We start from the raw sequence: 19,662 nt of genomic DNA, 5'->3' as shown, positions 1-19,662 counted from the left end.
ACTTATTTTGTTATGCGTATTCAAATTTTAATAAAACATCATTATAATTATAATAATATGTATTTAAAACTCTCTAATAAACAACGATTATCACTTAGATCCAATACAGTGCGAATTTATACAGCACACTACACCAAATAGCTGCACCTAAGTAGCCGTATTTAAAATTTAGCTCGTTTTTTCCTGATAAGGTAATTTTATTCTTAAATATCTTCTGTTTTACTTCTAATGGGTTATACCCATTAGAAGGTCATACATCATTTCTTCGCCAGTTGATCGCTTTGCGGCTGAGCACCATAATATTGCCATAGTTCTATTGCTTTATTAGCTACTACTTCTTCACACTGCTCTGGAATCTACAAAAAAACACAATTTTCTTTAAAACATCAGACAAAAACTAATACTACGTTTTTTAACATATTTTATAGCAACACTATTGTTTTTTTTTAATATGTAACTGGGCATTGATAATAAAACCGTACAGCCAAGCTGTAAAAAGGTTTCATATATTTACCTCAGATACACAATTTAATACTTCTTCCGAATTTTTCGCTTTTAATATATTTCGTCGTAACGTAATAACTAACATCACAGCAACAAATGATAGTATTTTCGGCGCACCACTGCACACCTTGTCCCAAATCCTGAAAATAGAAAAAAATGTATAATATCTCGAAATAAAGTAAATAAAAACAGTTAGAAAATAAAATGATTCATACTTGGCTAGGGAAGTGTCGTCTAATACGCCGGCGAAGCAACAGTTAAACCATTTTGTTAGAGGGAGTGCATCCAATGCATAGATATCTGCTAAGTGGCTGAAAACAGAAAAATACAATATTTAATATCTTTTTTAATTAACATTTCGGGTAAAATTTGTTACGATACTTACGATGCTTCCCGAAAATGAACGTGCCTTTATATTTTTAAACAATACAATGGTGGCAAAAAAGTTTACAGGCCGTTTATCACTAACTTGGGGTGAGCTTCATAAAAAACTTACTTAAACAACTCCTGATCTTTCTAATCCTGGATACACTGGAACGCCTCTTTGAGCTGTATGAGGTCCTTCTGCATGTGCCTCACGACACCCGCGAGCCCCTTGCTTAGATAGTACACCTCGTCTGAGAACAACTTACTTAAACAACTCCTGATCTTCCTTATCCAGCATACTCTGAAAAGCCTCTTTGTGCTTCGTGAGGTCCTTCTGCATGTGCCTCAAGACGCCCGCGAGCCCCTTGTACACCTCGTCTGAGTACATCCTCAAAGGCAGCCAAGATAAAAACTTACTTAAACAACTCCTGATCTTCCTTATCCAGCATACTCTGGAACGCCTCTTTGAGCTTGATGAGGTCCTTCTGCATGTTCCTTACGACGTCCGCGAGTCCCTTGCTTAGCCAGTACACGTCCACCTCATCAGAGTACAGTGAGGAGAGCGTCTCAGCGATGGGGACGAATGTGTCTGAGGACTGGAGCAAAACATTTCATTGCTTTATTTCACTGGGGATTTGCGGGCAAGTTCGCCGCGGGTGCGCAATTATCTCGCAGCGATCGCGTAACGATCTCGCCGCAAGCTTGTCGATCTCGCCGCGAGGGCGCAACGATTTCACTATGTACTGAATTTTGAAAATATATTCAAATTCCCTGTCGAAAATGTTGCACGTCCGCAGCAAACAAACATGTAGGTACAGTCAGCATCAAATACTTTGTAGCAGTCAGAGTGGTCAAATAGTTCGGTACACCATACTAAATATATGGTGTACCGAACTATTTGGCTACTTTGGTTGCTACTAAGTATTTGACGCTGACTGTACCTCACATTTTTTTTCGAGCCTGTAGCCTTGGGAAAATCCAGAAAAATCTTATCAGACACAACAAGAATAAGCAACTGTGCAAGTTGTAGTAATTCCAAAAACTTGTAAAATTTCTGGGAATTTTTTAACTTAGGGTTTGTATTATCCAAAAAAATTCGAGAACTTCTTCCAAGGTCTCGGAAATTTTCCGCAACTTGCCCAATACTTATTTGCAAGTGATTCACCGTCAATTTACATGCAGCATTACTTACACAGCAATTTGTCTCCGGGAACAGCAGAGGCCTCGTCTCTTCATTCTCTAGCAACCACATTTGCAGTAAGATCTGACTCCGAGGCCCCGACATGTCGGCTAACTCTAGCATCTCAACTGCATATAAGAGGTCCTGGTACTGTTCTGTCCGTTGCTGAGTTACAAATGTGTGTGAGTCTGGGTATACGGGTAGGATGTCTGGAATAAAGGAAATTAGTTATTGTCAATTTGACTTTGACTTTTTTCATTGGTTTTGAGCCTTGGGGGATTTATACCTCTGTGAATAAAACAGCTATTGATGGAATAGGCATGGTTTCAAATTTTTGTTCTATTTGCAAATATTTCAAATTGGTGGTACGTAGTCACAAAGATAAGTATGAATTATGTGCAATAGTTAGTTAGCCCATGAATCTGACAGCTCTAGATTTGTATCACTGTAAGGACTTTTTGAGTTGGACATGACATATATATTTTTTCATTGGTTTTGTATGGGGGATTTATACTTCTGGGAATTAATCAGCTGTTGATGGAACAGGCTTGGTTCCTAATTTTTGTTTTATTTGAAAATATTTCAAATTGGTGGTAAGCTATTAAGTCACAGGGGTACATTATGAACTATGTGCAATAGTTGGTTAGCCTATGAATCTGACAGGTCTAGATTTGAATCACTAATTAATATGTCCTTATATTTTGCGTAGTACAGTCAAGTTCATAAATATGTATACATTTTTTCACCTTATTGCAACGGATTAAGATGCAGTAATATATACATATTTATGAACTCGACTTGTATGAACATTTTTTATATCTTAACCTTAGGAATTGTTCTGATTGATAAGTTTTGCAATGTTCAACTGTTGTTATCTGCCTGTGGCATAAATTAACTAACAAAAGAGAACAAGGGGCAGCCCAAAAACAGTAGATTGGCTACATATTGACAACCAGTTTGGCCTAGTGGGTAGTGACCCCGCCTATGAAGCCGATGGTCCCGGGTTCAAATCCTGGTAAGGGCATTTATTCGTGTGATGAGCATGGATATTTGTTCCTGAGTCATGGGTGCTTACTGTGGGACTTAGTCAATTTGTGTAATAATATCCTATAATATTTGTTGATTTATTTATATCTGACAACCAGGCTGCCCTAATGCGTAGTGACCCTGACTATGAAGCCTGGGTTTGAATCCCGGTAAGGGCATTTGCTTGTGTGACGAACACAGATATTTGTTCCTGAGTCATGGATGTTTCCTACGTATTTCAGTATATATATAATCATTTTCTGTGTACTTGCAACACAACCTTACTTTGGGATTTAGTCAATTTGTGTAAGAATATCTTATAATATTTACTTATTGTTTATATCTATTAGTGGAATAAAATCGTTATAAACCAGAGAATACAAATCTATTCCCAGTCCACTATAATTTGGATCTTTATAAATCGAGAGTGAATAGACAGCTTTTAGGTAAGCATGTTCCATCCTAGACCGCATCAGCACTTACCATCAGGTGACATTGTGGTCAAATGCTTACCTTTTCCTAATAAAAAAAAAAGCAAATAAACCTAAGTAAATAAAAAAACAAGAAAGAGAAGGCCAAGAACCATAAAATATATTTACAGTACATATGGGGCTACTTTATAGCACTAGTGCGAGAAGTAGCATATTACGTTACTGTGTCGAACATTTAAAGGGCCATATGTACTGTAAAACATTGTACGATACATGTGCGAATAGGTAATTCGCAACTCGTGTCGATTTAAAACACTCCCTTCGGTCGTGTTTTAATTTATCGCCACTCGTTTCGAATTTCCTATTTTTCGCACTTGTATCTTAATGTACTATTAAGAGCACAACCTGCAATGAAATGAAATTTAAATAAAATTTAATGTAATTACAACACTTTTAATATACTCACATTATTTCCCTTCCCTACACTCTAATTATTGGGTTCGAAATAACTTATTTTAAAAAAAGGGTTCCTTATTACAAGACATTGGACATGTCAATCCCATTAGAAATGATCCATCCTAAAAGAGAATATTTGTATATTCTATGTTTATGTGTTACCATTAAATAAGAACCTTTATAATTATGGAGAACTAATGATTCTTAAGAAAGTCTGTAGAACTACATCATGTTTAAAGACACAATATCTCTTTTTATTTTTCTATATAATTTCTAGTCTTTTATCATTTCCATTTTATTTCTCATATTTTCCTTTACACCTCTTATTAAGATAGACTTTAGTATTATAGAATCGCTCTAAAAATAAAACAAATAAATAAACAACGAGGTCACAAACAAAGAAATCCAGTAGAAACACGCCCAGATATCAACGCCCAAGTTTTGAGCATAAATTAATAACAGATTCTCTAATATATGAAGAAAAGCGTTTACTTACCAAGTAGAACCTTCCATACTAAATTCCTATAAGCGGCTGGTACCGTAAACCGAAGGCAAAACTGTTTTAACTTCAACTTATCCCACGGCTTCTCTTTCATGAGTATCTCTAGAGATTTCTTCTCCTCTACGCCCCGGCAACCGACCTTTTCATAGTATGATGAACGGAAATTCCGTTCATCAGACATTTTCAATCTAGCAACAGCGTCTTCAGGCATATTTTAACGAAAATTCATAGTGTAATCGGCATTGAACAAGGGATCGAAACCCATAAATTAAACTGTCATTGAAACATCTGACATTGACAGCTGTTAAGGTTATTTCTACGTACTGTTTCAAAATCGATTAGCTACTTTTTTGTCCGAATTTGGTGGGAATGTATGGAATGACAAGAATTCAATATGGTACAACTATTTATTCAATTATATATTTTAAAATATTATAATTTCAATTACGTTAATAAATAAGTCATGTATTTATAAACTAATAATTAAAACTATACTAATCATCAATTCCTACTCTTCGTTCATTTCGTTTCACAGAGTATAAGTTAAAATGTTCTTGCAACCAATCTTAATTACTTCCTTAGCAACCTGTCCTTTCCAGAGAATTTCAAATTTCGATCAAACAAAAGATTCAAATAGGTAACCATGGAAATACATAAGCAGAAAATGTTTGTCTACGTCTGATGTATTAGTGTCAAGGTGAACTAGTAAATAATACAAATATTTCAAAAAACGGTAAGTTAAAATGGAAGAACCCGGAAATTCAGACAATTCGGTGAGTGAAGCAGATTATATAGAAAAAAAGAAAGAAGAGTTACGTATATTCTTTAAAAACGCTAAGTTGCCCAAGGATGTTATTGAAAAAGCCATCGAAAACGAACTAACTAGCTTGAAGGATTTTAAAGATAGGCCGTATATAGCTGCATCATACCCAGGAATAATAAGGTCTGAATATGAAGTGATGACTGGGCAGCCTTTTACCAATGTCGAAGATCACACGAAGCCACTGACAAGTGAACAAGCTCGTATGATCATAAATGACAACCCGATTATTGCTGAAAAGGCGCGCCAAATACAAATAGTGACAAAAGCTGACAAAAATAAAGGTATGTCCATACCTTTAGAAGATATACATATAGCAAGTTATACCGATATGACTGCAGAATTAGAAGGAGCCAAAGGTGATAGAGAAAAAATAAATAAGATAAAATATCAAAATATGCAAGCTTTATGTCAGTCGGTAACAGACTACAAGACTAAATTAGACAAGAATAAAGATGAAAAAATGTCTACTAAAAAGGAAAAAGTAGAAGATAATACAGAAGATAAAGAATTTGAAGCCATCGAGAATATGGTGAGTCAATTTACCGACAAGTCTTATGAAACTAGGTTCCAGGAAACTAAAGACATGCTCAGCAAAATGGCAGATTATTATGACGATCCTAATGTTAAGCCGAACGATAGAAAGACTCTTGATTTGTCAGATCCAATTTTGAAAGAATCATCGAGTCTAGTTGTTAAAGGAGAGTTCAAACGTACAACTATACAAGAGGTTCAGGAAAATTTTGCTATTAATGAAGCTTTGAACATTTCCAACCCACTATCGCCAGATTTAAATGCTGTAGTTGAGAGAGCCACAATCAAAACTTCAGAACGCATAAAAACTGATCTAGGAAATATTTCTAACTTTACTGACAATGCAAAGGACATGCCTAAAACCTTTGAAACAAGACTAAAAGATACAGAAAGTGCTTGCAAAAGTATTGATACATTGTTAGACAAAAGTCCTATGTCGAAAGAATTTGATCAAGAAAAAGTTAAAAGCAACGATGAAATTGAAGCTGAAGTAATAATAAAAAATGAGAATAACAATAAAAATGAAGAAAATACGGTTTCTAATCCACAACGTTTTGATGAAAGAATGGAGCAAACTCTACAAAATGCTCTAGAAGGTATATTACAAATAAGTAATGACGAAAATATAAACAACAACGAAATGGAATACAACGAAATGAAACATCTAGCTCGAAACATCGTTGAAGGCGCTGAAAATCTTAGTACGTTAATCCGTGAAGATATTACAAATAAGCTCAATAGTATGAATGAATTACTCAATGATGTAAACGAAGCGCTAGAAAAATCTAAAAAATCAACAATTGCGTATCATAAACTAAAAGCCGAAGGCGTAATTAAACCAAAACAGCTCCCAGAAACTACAACAATAACTGAAGTAATTGATTTAACTAATGAATCAGACGAAGACGAAGGTGACACTAAGGATGAGGTAAAAAGCTCGGTTACAGATGCTGATATCGGTTCAATATTTAGCGCCATAGGGAAATTGAACTCTGAAATAAAAAGTCATGAGGATAGAATTAACAAAAGTAAGGAACGATATGACATGAGAAGTAAAGAATGTAAAGATTTTATTAAAGAAATTGATGAAGTTATGAAAAAGTCAAATAGCATTTTACATCCAACGCAGACATTGCAAGAGTTAAGTAAAGAACTTCAAGAAGCTAAAGAAAAGAAAGAAGATCAAAAGGTAAAAGATGAGAATGAAGATAAGGAAACTAATGCTGCTATAAAAGGAGACAACAAAGATGTAAAAGAAGGGTCTGAAAAACGACGCAAAGAGTTATGGGATACCGATCTTGAACCAAAAGGTGATTTAGCTAAAAAACTAGCTGATTTAAAACAAAAGGATATGGAGCGAAATAAGAGGATTGACAACCTTCTATACGACATAAAAGATAAAATGAAAGATAATAAGGAAGTTCTACGACTTGCTAATAGTTTACTTAGAAGGGATGGCAAAAAGGATCAAGATTATACGAATGATGTCGATATGAAAGCACAAGGTGACTATGCTGGAAAACATGTAATAGAAGTTGAACCAGAAATTGCTGACGAATCGAGCATCGGCGATGTTAAATGTAAGTCTTTAACAAAATATTATTTATAGTCATAAAATTAATTAAAATACTCTAGGTAACCCATTGTCTATCTTGCTGAAAAGTTTTGACAGCATTCTATTATATTTCCTAACGCTCGTGTCTTTATGTACGGTAACAGACATTAATTAACCGACTTCAAAAAAGGAGGAGGTTCTCAATTCGTCGGAATATTTTTGTTGATCAACTTAGTGCTCAAACTAATATGATTGTCAATACTAACGGTATGAAATGTCCAATATAAATTAAAACCTAAATGGCTACTATGTACTAGTAGAGTCAGGCGTTGTTTAATTTCATAATTATATGAAAATATGACGTTTATATTGACACTATTTAAATCGGTGAAAGGTTAGCTTAGACGGACTGTAAGTAGTTATGGGTTTCGCTTTGTACTCGTACGCTATGCACACACGACACGAGGAACAAGTAGAAGTTGTTGCTAAATGGTATTTGATCTTATACTTCAGAGACCGATCTACACTTTCCAATTAGTTGAATTTAAATATATAGTCTGTCAAGCATTTCCGTTAGTAATATAAAGTGGAAAAAGAGTTATCATCCCATAGATCATTTGAATTTCGCGCCTTTTTCTAATGACAAAGTTGTTTTCTGCTATATTCCAGTCGCTGAAGATATTCGAGCAGAAAGGGCTAAGCTTGCAGCAGAGAAAAAGAAAGAACAAGATGAAGAAAAGGAGAAAGAACGGAAGAGACTGATCAAGGAAAAAAGAGATAAGGAGATCGAGGAGATGAATAGAGGACCACAGATGACGAAGGAATTTATTAAGAAGCATTGCAAGGAGCACAAATTGTATACTACTCCTTACTTGAATGATATATTGTACTTGCATTTCAAGGTAAGATTTAACGTAATAAACTTATAGGTGCTATGAAGTAGTCCCAATAATGAGACAAAAACTAAACATCTTTAAATTCTGCAACAGGAATTCTCATTTTCATTAATTTCAAAGTCTATTTTCGGAATCAGGAATGTCCTAAACAAAGCTCTTTTCCGAATATTTGGAGTCTAGATTGTGCGACTAAATGTTGTTTTTTGCAGGGTTTCTCCAAGATCGAAAACCTGGAAGAATATACCGGTCTGAAATGCATTTTCCTAGAAAACAATGGAATCCAACGCATAGAAGGCCTTGACACACTCGCCGAACTCAAATGCTTGTATCTCCACTACAACATTATAAAGAAGATAGAAAATCTAACGGGCTGCCCGAAGTTGGATACTTTAAATTTGGACCACAACTTTGTGCCGAAGATTGAGAATTTAGATGCAGTACCGGATCTGCATACGTTGAGTATTGCTCATAACATGCTGTCTTCCGTCAGTAAGTACCCACAATAATATTCACGAGTACTTTTCTCACATGCAAGTTTAACTGTTTTCGTACCAACGTACTTTTTTAGCAATGAAGCTGCTTTAGAAACTGACTATCTTAGGTAACATTTTTAGATTAACAACTTTTCTTCCCAACAACAGGTAGGAACCATAATATAAGAATAGGTAGAAGTAAGTTTATTTTATGATCAATTGAATTTTATTTTGATTCTATGTTCTAGGTGACTTGGAGCAGCTTAAGTTTTGCAATAATCTATCAGTTCTGGATCTGTCTTACAATCGCATTGAGGACCCTCTTATCGTGGATGTACTCGAAGCTATGAAAATTCTAAAAGGTTGTTATGCAACTTAATATTTTCGCTTTCTTTAGCTTTTCAACCAGTCGTAACTTCAGTTACGGCGTGCCTGTCAGAGAAATGCGTACCTAATTTTGATGTATGCAAAGAAGTTGATATGTAATAACTTCTACTTCTTCCTTGCTTTATCCCATTTACTTTGGGTCAGCTCTCCTTATATGGCGTCGCCAGGCGTATCTGTCCTGGGTCGTCTGGGGTATAAGTTGCGCTTCTTTGAGGTTCTTTTGGACAAGCCCTATCCATGTTGTCTTGGGTCTGCCGCATCCCCTAGACTTTTCACTCATCTCCAGTACCTTTCTTGTCATGTGGTCCGGGGCTGTTATGTAGGTAATAACTAACCAGTTGTAATGTGCTCTTCAGTCTATCCACATATTTACATTTTCCTCTGTTACCTTTTCACTAATCCAAGAGTTTCTAACTAAGTACGATTAATTCCCGATGAATTGCTTGAACATCCTAAACTGTAAGCTATTATTTCACTCTAACTTCCAAAGTATCCTACCGTTTCCAGTGTTGGTGTTAACCGGCAATCCAGTAATCCGTGCAATTCCTGCCTACCGCAAGACGTTAACTCTACGCTTGAAGGAGCTGTTGAATCTGGACAACAGACCTGTGTTCCCTCGCGATCGAGCATGTGCTGAGGCTTGGCAGCGCGGAGGGGTTGACGAGGAAGTTGCTGAGAGGAAACGGTATAATTCAGTTTATATCTACAACTGCCGAAGTAGTCGAAGTTGACCTTTGACCGAAACTGTAAATTCTGGAGGGATTCATTGGTTAAATATAATATTTAGTATAAATAGTCCGTTCCACCATACTTGTCACTAAAGAGCGAAATTCACCCCTACATCATTGACTCCTACATTTTTCAAGTTTATTGTCATAAACCATTGACCAGACTATAGTTACCTCTATAGTTCATGTCATTCACGATGACGCGCACTCGGACCTTGGACTAAGGCCTTCTGTACCTCCACTCTCCACTCCGAAGTTTAAAAATATTTATTTAGTTTTCTTACAGCTGGATAGCAAAAGACCACGAGAAGACAATGCAAAGCGTGCGTTATCTTATACGAATGCGCGATGAGAAGAGAGCAGAACGGGACAAGAAAGAAAGAGAGGAGAGAGAAAAGTTGGGACTACCCCCCAAAGTAATTTTTATTATTATTCTTTAGACTATGTTCTAATTGTGTAGTTGGCAAAGTGCTCACGGCATATTTCCTTAATTTTTTGTGAATTTTTCCGAAAAAATTGAATTCTTTAAAATCTTTCTTCGACTTGCACATCTGTAGTGGTGCCTACTTATTAAAACATCGAATGCATCTTTTACTTATAAGTAATATTGACGGTTCGATTTTTTAACATACATTTAAATCTAATTACCAGGAAGAAGAATCCGCTGACGAGACAAAACTGAAAGTGCTAGAACTGGAACCTTCACCTAAAGAAGAGAAATCTGATCCAATTGAAGTAAAAGCCAAAGGAGTAGCAGCCGACATGCTTTCTGGATCAGAAGCTGATGATTCTACGAGTGAAGATAGTGAGGATAGCGGGGATGAAGGCAAAAAGGATGATGGTAATTAATGATGTTAGATTGTAGACAAGAGGACCTGATTGTAGAAAAAGAAATGAGGACAGAAAAATAATAAGGACTGATTGTACCAACAGTCCAACGGACTAGTTTACTTACAACGGCATCACGGTTTGGTGCAAAAATGGCTTACCAACAAACAAAAAAACAAGCAATAATCTATTTGCAGAAAAAGGTTGAAGATTAGGTACATGTGTTAGTGTACAATATTGTTTCGCCTTTTCCAACTGTTGTAAACAGTAAAAGACGTTTATTAAAAAATAATGTTGGAAAATTTTATTTTGAGTTTGAGAAAACTTAAACGTTTTTTCTTACTTGCTGCTCTAAAGAGACTGTTACCCCTTTGAACGCTTTATGTCATAAGCATAAACATCACTTAAACGCCAAGATCCCGGGCGCAAGGGAGCTAATGTAAATCTTACTCGTAAGTGTGAACGTTACTTTGACAGCTCCCGCCTAATAGGTCTTGGTGCTGTGGGCACGACTAGTAACGACGACTTTAGGTGTTCTTAGCGTTCAAAAGGTAAAAAATGAGCTGTGCTCGACCATTTTGACCAGTTCGCTCCCGTACTTTTACGGCTGTATTCAAAACTGATAATTCCATGGTATAGGTGCAGTGACCACCGACATCCAATGGTCCCCCTTCATGCGAGGGACCCGATACATCCAGGAAATAAAGGACGAGCCCCCTAAACAGCCGGTATCAGAGCAGCATCTCGATGACTACTGGTATGGGTACAGGGGAGACTTGAAGATGCAGATGCAGAACCAGGAGGCTGGGTGAGTACTGCGCACACGGCGGTGTAGCTGCGCTGTGCTAAAACCGTTGTCGTGTACATTAGCCCATACAATTTTGGAGATCGTGTTTAGACGCGGTTTAAAATCCGCGGATTATTACGGCAAAATATAATAATAACCTGTGTGATGAACAAGAGGCCTTATAAAGGTGCAAGTTTCTAAAGACAGGATATTAAACACGCGCATAGTTAAGGATGATTCACGCTAGACCGAGCCGGGGCCGGGCGGGAGCTTCCAGCGCTTTGTTTTCCATGGAAAGCTGGTGCTGGTGCACGTGGTCGTGATCACCGATCAGCCGTCATAGAAAATGACGTGTCGGACGCCTCGGCCCGGGCACGGCGTGAGTCATCCTTAATATTGTTGTCCTGGTCACACAGTGGCATTGACCGCGGGCATCATAGCAATATATTTACGCGTGTGCGATAGAGATAGAAACAGGCAGGTCCATGTACGAAATTCGTTGTGCTTAGTGTCCTTCCTTTAGTTCTAATATATAAGTAAGTAATACAGTAATTTGATTCATAGTTACAACAATCAAATAAAGCATCCACTACACGTTTCGTCGAATATGAGTCATCAGGTTTGTATTTATTTTCTAAAGACAAAAGTCAAGCGAACCTATGGAGCGTTGATGCCGAATATATCATTGCTTCAATACTTATCAATTTAACTAGTTCTTACATATATTTTATACTTTTTTATTGCAGGAGTTTTGTAAATGACTTCAAAAGTATTAACAACTTGCTTTTCGGGCAGCAGTCCAAAAAGCCTCAAAAACCAGGTATAACTGCAGTTGTATTACTTTTATCTCACATCTTAAAGTGTTTATTTGCGTACAGTTAAATTTTATTTTATAAATATTTCAGCAACCAACAATGAAGTTAAAATAGAAGAAGTTAAGGACGAAGATAAAATAAAAGATATTAAGGCTGAGAAGAAACCCTTAATTGAAATAATCGAATCCCAAGAAACGGTTGTTAAAGAAGATACAGAAAAATCTGGAGAATGCACAAGATTATCTGGTATTGTAGAAGAAGATAATTTAGTGATAGATCATGATAAAAAAATTGCAAAAGAAAAAGTTCCGACTGGTGAATCTAAAACAGAAACAACGGATGATGGTAGCGCTAATAAGAAACCATTTAAAAAGATTTTGATAACAGAAATCAAGTCCAATGACAAATCTGAGATAAAACATGAAGTGACAGAAAGTGACACCGTTAAAAATAACGATGAAAATAAATCAGATGACAAAATATCTGAAGCTAAAACTAATGGAAAGGGTGACGATAATCAAAAACAGGAAGAAAATAAACAAGAAGAGATTACTAAGGATACACGAGCAACAAGTAAAAATCCGGGTCAAAGTTTTGAGGACAGAAGACAAAGTGGTGAGTTATTCTATCTGTGACCAAGATTTGTTTAAAATAATCATGAAAGTAGAAGGTATTTGCTGATCGAACAATAAACGTTAAACATAAGTTATACCTTTTTCGTAATGTAGCTGCTGCAGGTGAAGGTGTTTCCCTCATGAACTACATGCAAAGTGTAAACTCCAATAACCCTGAAGACGATGATGAGGATTTGAAGCCCAGTGCCGAAGACCTGGAGATATTTGCCGAGCTTGACCGAGATATGGCGGAACGAGAAGCGAGAATAGCACGGGGTGAACCGGCTGTAGATCCAATGGTAACAATATAGCATTATCAATGAGTTATTTATTGTAATAGAGTTGATGTTTTTTGGTAACTGGACTGTAAGACGTCAAATTTTGACAACCAAAATGTACGGCACCGTAGAGTCATCTGGTTTATTCAACAAATTAGAAGCATACAATTGTCTTAGACTTTCTACATCTTACACGATAGACGAATCTTTGGCATTATTAAAAAGTTTACACAATAAAAACCTTTATTGCTTACCTTAAATCACAAAACAAACAATTTTTTAACACAGAACGCTCTAAGAGACGCAATTGTTTTGCTTTTGAATTTGGAAACTATGATCCAATAAAAGTACACAGTTAAATTTTGTATAATGTACATATTATTAAATTTACATAAAATTGTATATAATTTAAAAACTTGGTGGGGAAGTTAATAAATTATATACATGGAAGGTATTCTTGTTTTCCGAGAAGATTTCCAATTTTTTGATACTTTCCGCAACTTCACATTGGTATTGTATTTCAATTTATTTGTTTTTCGAAAACTACTTTTTGTTCTTTAAATTGAATGGCAAAGATTTTTATTTACCCACTTATCTTCAATATATTTTTTATTCAATAGAAATTGTATCTCAAGAATCCCATGGACGATTTCTACAAGTCAGAGGATCTGATTCCAGCTCACAAAGTAATCAAGAAGGCCGAGTATACGACATACAGATATGACAATGCGTATGACAGAGTCGCTCTGAGCCAACTTACTGGTGGAGAAAAACCTGGTGAGAATTAAAAAAAAACTTGCGTCAGATACAAGGGGAGGCGAGAAACGAGGGTAGTTTATTTCGATTATTTTGGTAAAAAAACATTGATCTGGTTCGCAGACGAGTCGAAGATAAAACTTACTTACATTCCCGGAGCCATTCGAGTCCAATACATGGATCAGCGCCCCCTCGAAATCGAATGCGAGATCGGAGAGGAAAAGATCGATACTGAACGTATGTATAGATTGTTTATTCATTTTTTTTATGGAAAAATAAATTTATAACTTTATATCAATTTATTATAGCATCATCTTGTGACACTGATTCGATACACATTCCGAGTGACAAAGACAGCGTTACTACTGAAGACGAAGATAAACCGGAAGTTACTAAGCCAAAAGAAACTAAGACAGCTAGAGCCAAAACGGCAAATGCAACTGGAAAGAGTAACATTGATCGACCAATTAGAGGAAGGATTAATATCACACCTAGAGAAGATAAAAGCAAAAATGATGAGAAGAGTTCACGCAAATCTATTTGCGTTGTTGAAAAAGACAAAAATACTAAAGCGAATATCTCTAGACGACAGTCTATTGCAGCTGTAAATGTCAGTAAACCTACTGACGCTAAGAAAGTAATTAAAAAAGAACCATTGAAGAAAATTGAACCAGTTAAAAAGGAGCCTGAAAAAGCAAAAATAACAAAGGAGAAACCTACCAGAATACGGCCAGAAAATATAGGTCGAAACATTACAAAGCCCGTGAGGAAGTCACAATTGTCAATAAAAGAAGGGAACTCCCTCCAAACAAAGGCACTGAAGATTATCAATGAAAAAATAAAGAGCGTTGAGAAAGATGTCAAGACAGATAAAGTCAGTAATTCTGAGGTTCATCTGAGAGCAGAATCTGAATCTGAGACACAAGAAGAAACAACTACAGTACATGAAGTTGTGACTGATTCAGGGGACAACAATTCATTAGATGTAGTTGTGCCAATTGACCAAGAGCGGACGGATATCTTAAAATCACAAGGTAGAATATTAGTAATAAAATAGTAAAACTTAAAAACAAAAACCTTGATTTTGTAGTTTTCATGTTTGTAATCTTCCGAAAGTTAATAAAACGAGCTTAATGCTTAGACGTAGTATGTCGGTCACTATTAAGAGTTAAACGTCAGTATTTTTTTATTTCCACAGTTGATACCCCTGTTACCGATGATATTCCTCATGAACATGACATCAAGTCATCTAAAGGTGAATCTAAAGTAGATTCTACTTCTGCAACACACGGTGATAATGAAGAAACATCTAATCGTGTAATTCCTGACATGCATACAACTAGAAATACATTTGAATTAGATGAGGCTCCAGATGAAGAACCTGTACCAACTGCCTCTACTTCATATGACAGCATGATGTTTGTGGAGCGTGGCGAAGCCAAAAAATCAATCATTGACACCATTAACTCTTATGACGATGACCGGTTTCCTTCTCAAGGTTTGTATTATAAAATAAAAAGAATTCCAGTCTGGCCTAGTGGGTAGTGACCCTGCCTTTGAAGCCGATTGTCCTGGGTTCGAAACCCGGTAAGGGCATTTGTCTTGAGTCATGGATATTTTCTATATATTTAACCCTTAAATGCATAGTGTTGCCAAATGTCTACAAAGCATTAGACAGCTCACAGATTAAAAAAAAAAGCTTACATTCTTGAAAGCACCTTTATACCAAACGTCAAGTAGTAAGTAGCCTTGGGAAATAATAACTGGCAACACTAAAATCTGCGCCCTTTTTTTAAATTTTGATATTTGTGTTTGCGGCAACATAGTTTTTGCTAAAGTTAGCGGAGCGGTAAATTTATTTTTGAGTTTACGTTAGGATAAGTGTTATTACTGCAGTGAAAAAACGGTTTTTCTTTCGGTTTTGTCATACTTTTCCCATATGCTGTGAACCAATATATTTAGATAAAAGCGTAACTATCTTGTTAATTGTTATGCACATGAAATAATAAAATTTTAACTAAGCGCATACTGTTGCCATTTAGCAACTATGTATATTTTTGTATATAAACAAGCAAATATAAAAGCTGGATTTTTTAATTTATTTTTTCTAGATCATACATCCAATGAACTAAACAAAAACATTTTATTCTACCAAAAAAAAAATTGCATTTAAGGGTTAAGTATTTGTATATTATTTAAATCGTTGTCCGAGTATCCACAACACAAGCCTTCTTGGTTTACCGTGGCACTTGTGAATTTGTGTAAGAAAGACCCTATATTTATTTATTTACTGTAAATTGATTAAAACTATTAATCCATCACGGTGCTAACTGATTGGTCTTCGACGACTTTAAAATTTAAAAGAAAGTTCCGGTTATAAATAATATATTCCTTTTATGTCATTTTATGTTATACGACTAAACAAGTGCTTTACTCTCTGTTAAAAGTTAAAAATGTGTTGTTAAAAAGTGCCGATATTGAAGTTGATTCGGCCAAAAGCTCTTTCCTTATCGACATAGTAGATGGATTTATGGAATTAAAACATAATTGGTTTAAATTACTAGGTATAAACTCCGACGTATCCGAAAACGCTCGAATCGAGCAATCAGTAGCGACAGAGATCCTAGACAGGACGCTGCACTACGAAGAACAAGAGATGTACCGCCAATACGACGCGCTGACTTGCCATGCGGGCAAGATTGATAATCAGGCCAATGTCCTGTTGGAACATATGACGGAAGAGATGCCGGATCATGCGGTGAGTAATTTTTCTTATACTGATTTACATTTTTTGTAATCTATCTCTTATTGTTTAACTCAGCTGTTGGGTGAAGCCTAAGATCCGCTTTTCGTACGATTTTATGCATTTTCTTTTCTAAGTTTTGGCTCACATAACATATTATCGCTTGCCATTTGCTTACGGTTGCCATTACTTGCAAGACTTGATATTGCGTTCAGTCAACATTTAACCCTTTTACAGGCCGCACTAATCTACAAGGTTTTCCCAAAAAATCCAAATATATTTAAATGAATCCAGCTTTGATGATTAATTTCAAGAGAAGTAACATTTCCTGAAAGTGTAATCTAATTTGAACCTTAAATCGGAACGCTAAAGTTGAAATTCTAATGTCGCGTATTTGGTCGATAAATCGTACTATGCCTGGAAAAGGGTTAATGGGCGTTCCACTTCTACTGGGTGCATGCTATTACTTTTATTCATTATCATTATTGCGGATAATTGGGTGGCTTCATATATTATTGTTTTTATCCTTAGTTTTTAAAACATTTCATTGCCAAGAGTTTCACGTCTGCTTAGAATTACTTATATTAGAATACATGATATTACTGTAACTTATTCTGTTTCCAGCTCCCTGTAATATCTCAAATCCTAACTGCTCATATAGACGTAGCTGAGCAAGCCTGGCGGGCTGGCAACTTCGTCCCCTCCTACATCCAAGCCACCCCCTCCGATGACGAAAACGATGACGACGATAATGATAACACACTTTTACCAAGTGACACCTCTTTAGATCTTGAAGAGACCATCACTGACGGAAATATTGCCATGAACGTGGCTCTACATGCTATTAGAGAATGTGATGACTCTGGCATTGCGGAGTTCAATGATTCTAACGTGGAATATAAGTCTTTTAATGATGATGAACTTAATGCCAGTCGTCATGATGAAAAAAATACTAATGGTAAAGAAGATACTCAAGTAGCAGGCACCAGTAATATTGAAGCAAGTGACGCTATTGATGTTGATGGCGCTATAAATTATAACGCCAATGACGAACATAAACAAGCTAAAGGAGATTATAAAATTGAAAACACTTGTAAAGTTGGTGTCGATGATGTGAGGTCTATTGATCATACGGATCAGGATAACCAAAATGCAAATCAGGATGATATTAGTCAGGATGGTAGAGAAACGGATGTAACAAGTTATTTGTCAGGGGAAGATGAACTATTTGAAGACTGTATGGACCAAACTGTTATTGAGGATGAGTTTAAGAGAGTCGACGAGACGATGACTTTGGAAATGAAGATCGCTTTGGGAATTGATAAGGCTTTAGAGAAGTAATAGAATTGCCAAAAGTAAAATAAAAACTGAATAGTACCATATAATAATAATAGCCAATGCTCTTGTGTTAACTTTCTTTGTCTTTGACTAAAGTTACTTACTTCAAGAAAACTGAATATTTCACTCAGTGCAGTATTATATCACTAGCGACAATATTTTTACACTTGCACTTTTTCTCTAGTTAATTTAACCCTACTTGTAATTTCCAAAAATGCCTCGCAGACGTCAATATCGTCATGAAAATTACTTTGACAGTGTAGGCACGTCATAGGGACCGTGCGCGTTGGAGGGTTTGCCATCTTGTGGCCAAAATTGGAATAAACACGTACACTTCACGCCAAAGCAAGTGCTGCCATCTCGTTCTCGTAAGTTTTCTTGTGCATAGTAGGTTCTGCCATCTTGTGGGGTACATCCGAACCATAAAAGTCTCATTTACACTTCGCCTACGCCACAAATCTGACGGCTCCTGTGCTGCCTCCTACAGTTCATGCACGCTCGCTATAGGAACCGTGCGCGTTGGAGGGTCTGCCATCTTGTGGCCTCAATCGGAACCATAAACATGTACATTTACGTCACGTGTTTTCTTGTGCATAGTAGGTTCTGCCATCTTGTGGGCTACATCGGAACAATAAACATCACAGTTACGCCTCGCGCCAAAAATCTGACGGCTCCTGTGCTGCCTCCTACAGTTCATGCACGCTCCCTATAGAATTTATTCAAGGGGTTAACTTTCTGTTAATTTAAAAAGTTCCTTAGTTTTTTTCTTTATTTTTACGTCAAAGTGTAGTAATTAAATGTAGTTACTTGAAGTTACTTATTTTTGTCATACGTTTGTTGGTACTTTTAGTTCAATGTTTAAATAAATTATATTTAGTCCGTATTCAAGATTTTTATTTGTCTGATTATTTCCTACAAGAAATCTAATTTGAACTTGACCGAAAAAAGTATTAAGATTGAAATTGGTATAGGATTAGTAGGTTAACCTTTGGTATTATAAAAACGGGACTTAATCGTGTATTGAGTTTTAAATTTACCTCCTACGTTTCGAGGACGGCGTTGTTCCCGTGGGCTCGGAGTAGACTGGCTAAAGTCGCGCGAGTTTTTCGAACTACCCGCACTTGGTCTTGTTTATCACGTGATACTTGAATGTTTTGCGTCGGAGGTAAATTTAAAACTTAATACGCGTAAGTCCCATTTCTAAATCGTGAAAGTTTAAATCAGTGTTAACCTTTGATATGTTTTGGCACTGATCAGTGCATCTCTTTATATGATTAAAGTCAATAGGCGGGTGCACACAGAGCGAACTGCCTCGCGAGGAAATGGCCGCGCGAAGCAGCTCTTGGTCTGTGTATCCCGTATGTGCCCGAGGCATTGTGGCCGCGATTGTGTTTTGCTTCGCCCGAGTCACGTCTACACAGACCGAGTTACTACGCGCGGCAATTTCTTCGCGAGGCGGGTCGCTCGTGGACCCGCTTATCATTGTTTTAACGACCTAAGTTTCAATAGCATTGGAAAGAGTTATATTATAATACAACAGTAACTACCGAACAACATGCTCTATGAGCACACTTTTGACATTGGCGAAATTATAATAAATTAGATGGATTTGCATGTTTAGGGTTCCGTAGCCAAAATGGAACCC

The 19,662-nt window shown here is 36.4% G+C and overlaps 2 protein-coding genes across 2 annotated transcripts; one reads left to right on the top strand and one right to left on the bottom strand.

Annotated features, from left to right (window-relative positions):
* Positions 1-41: 41 nt before the first annotated feature.
* Positions 42-4,756, bottom strand: LOC133529718 (TBC1 domain family member 7). Its single transcript, XM_061867514.1, has 6 exons — positions 4,460-4,756; positions 2,063-2,259; positions 1,288-1,466; positions 720-815; positions 515-644; positions 42-356 (listed from the first exon to the last, which is right to left on the bottom strand). The coding sequence occupies exons 1-6, from the start codon at positions 4,674-4,676 to the stop codon at positions 258-260; spliced, it is 918 nt and encodes a 305-aa protein (XP_061723498.1). The 5' UTR covers positions 4,677-4,756; the 3' UTR covers positions 42-257.
* A 210-nt stretch (positions 4,757-4,966) lies between these two features.
* On the top strand, positions 4,967-18,900 carry LOC133529516 (titin homolog). Its single transcript, XM_061867240.1, has 17 exons — positions 4,967-7,399; positions 8,044-8,276; positions 8,480-8,759; positions 8,992-9,105; positions 9,638-9,815; positions 10,145-10,274; positions 10,510-10,699; positions 11,326-11,494; positions 12,220-12,293; positions 12,379-12,903; positions 13,017-13,201; positions 13,801-13,957; positions 14,060-14,173; positions 14,245-14,970; positions 15,135-15,434; positions 16,501-16,694; positions 17,304-18,900. Exons 1-17 carry the CDS (start codon positions 5,209-5,211, stop codon positions 18,018-18,020), a joined length of 6,477 nt encoding a protein of 2,158 aa, XP_061723224.1. The 5' UTR covers positions 4,967-5,208; the 3' UTR covers positions 18,021-18,900.
* The last annotated feature ends 762 nt before the right edge of the window (positions 18,901-19,662 follow it).

This window comes from Cydia pomonella, chromosome 21 (assembly GCF_033807575.1).
Source record: "Cydia pomonella isolate Wapato2018A chromosome 21, ilCydPomo1, whole genome shotgun sequence".
NCBI lineage: Eukaryota > Metazoa > Arthropoda > Insecta > Lepidoptera > Tortricidae > Cydia > Cydia pomonella.
The sequence above is the reverse complement of the archived record's forward strand: the minus strand, read 5'-3'. Positions and strand labels throughout refer to the sequence as shown.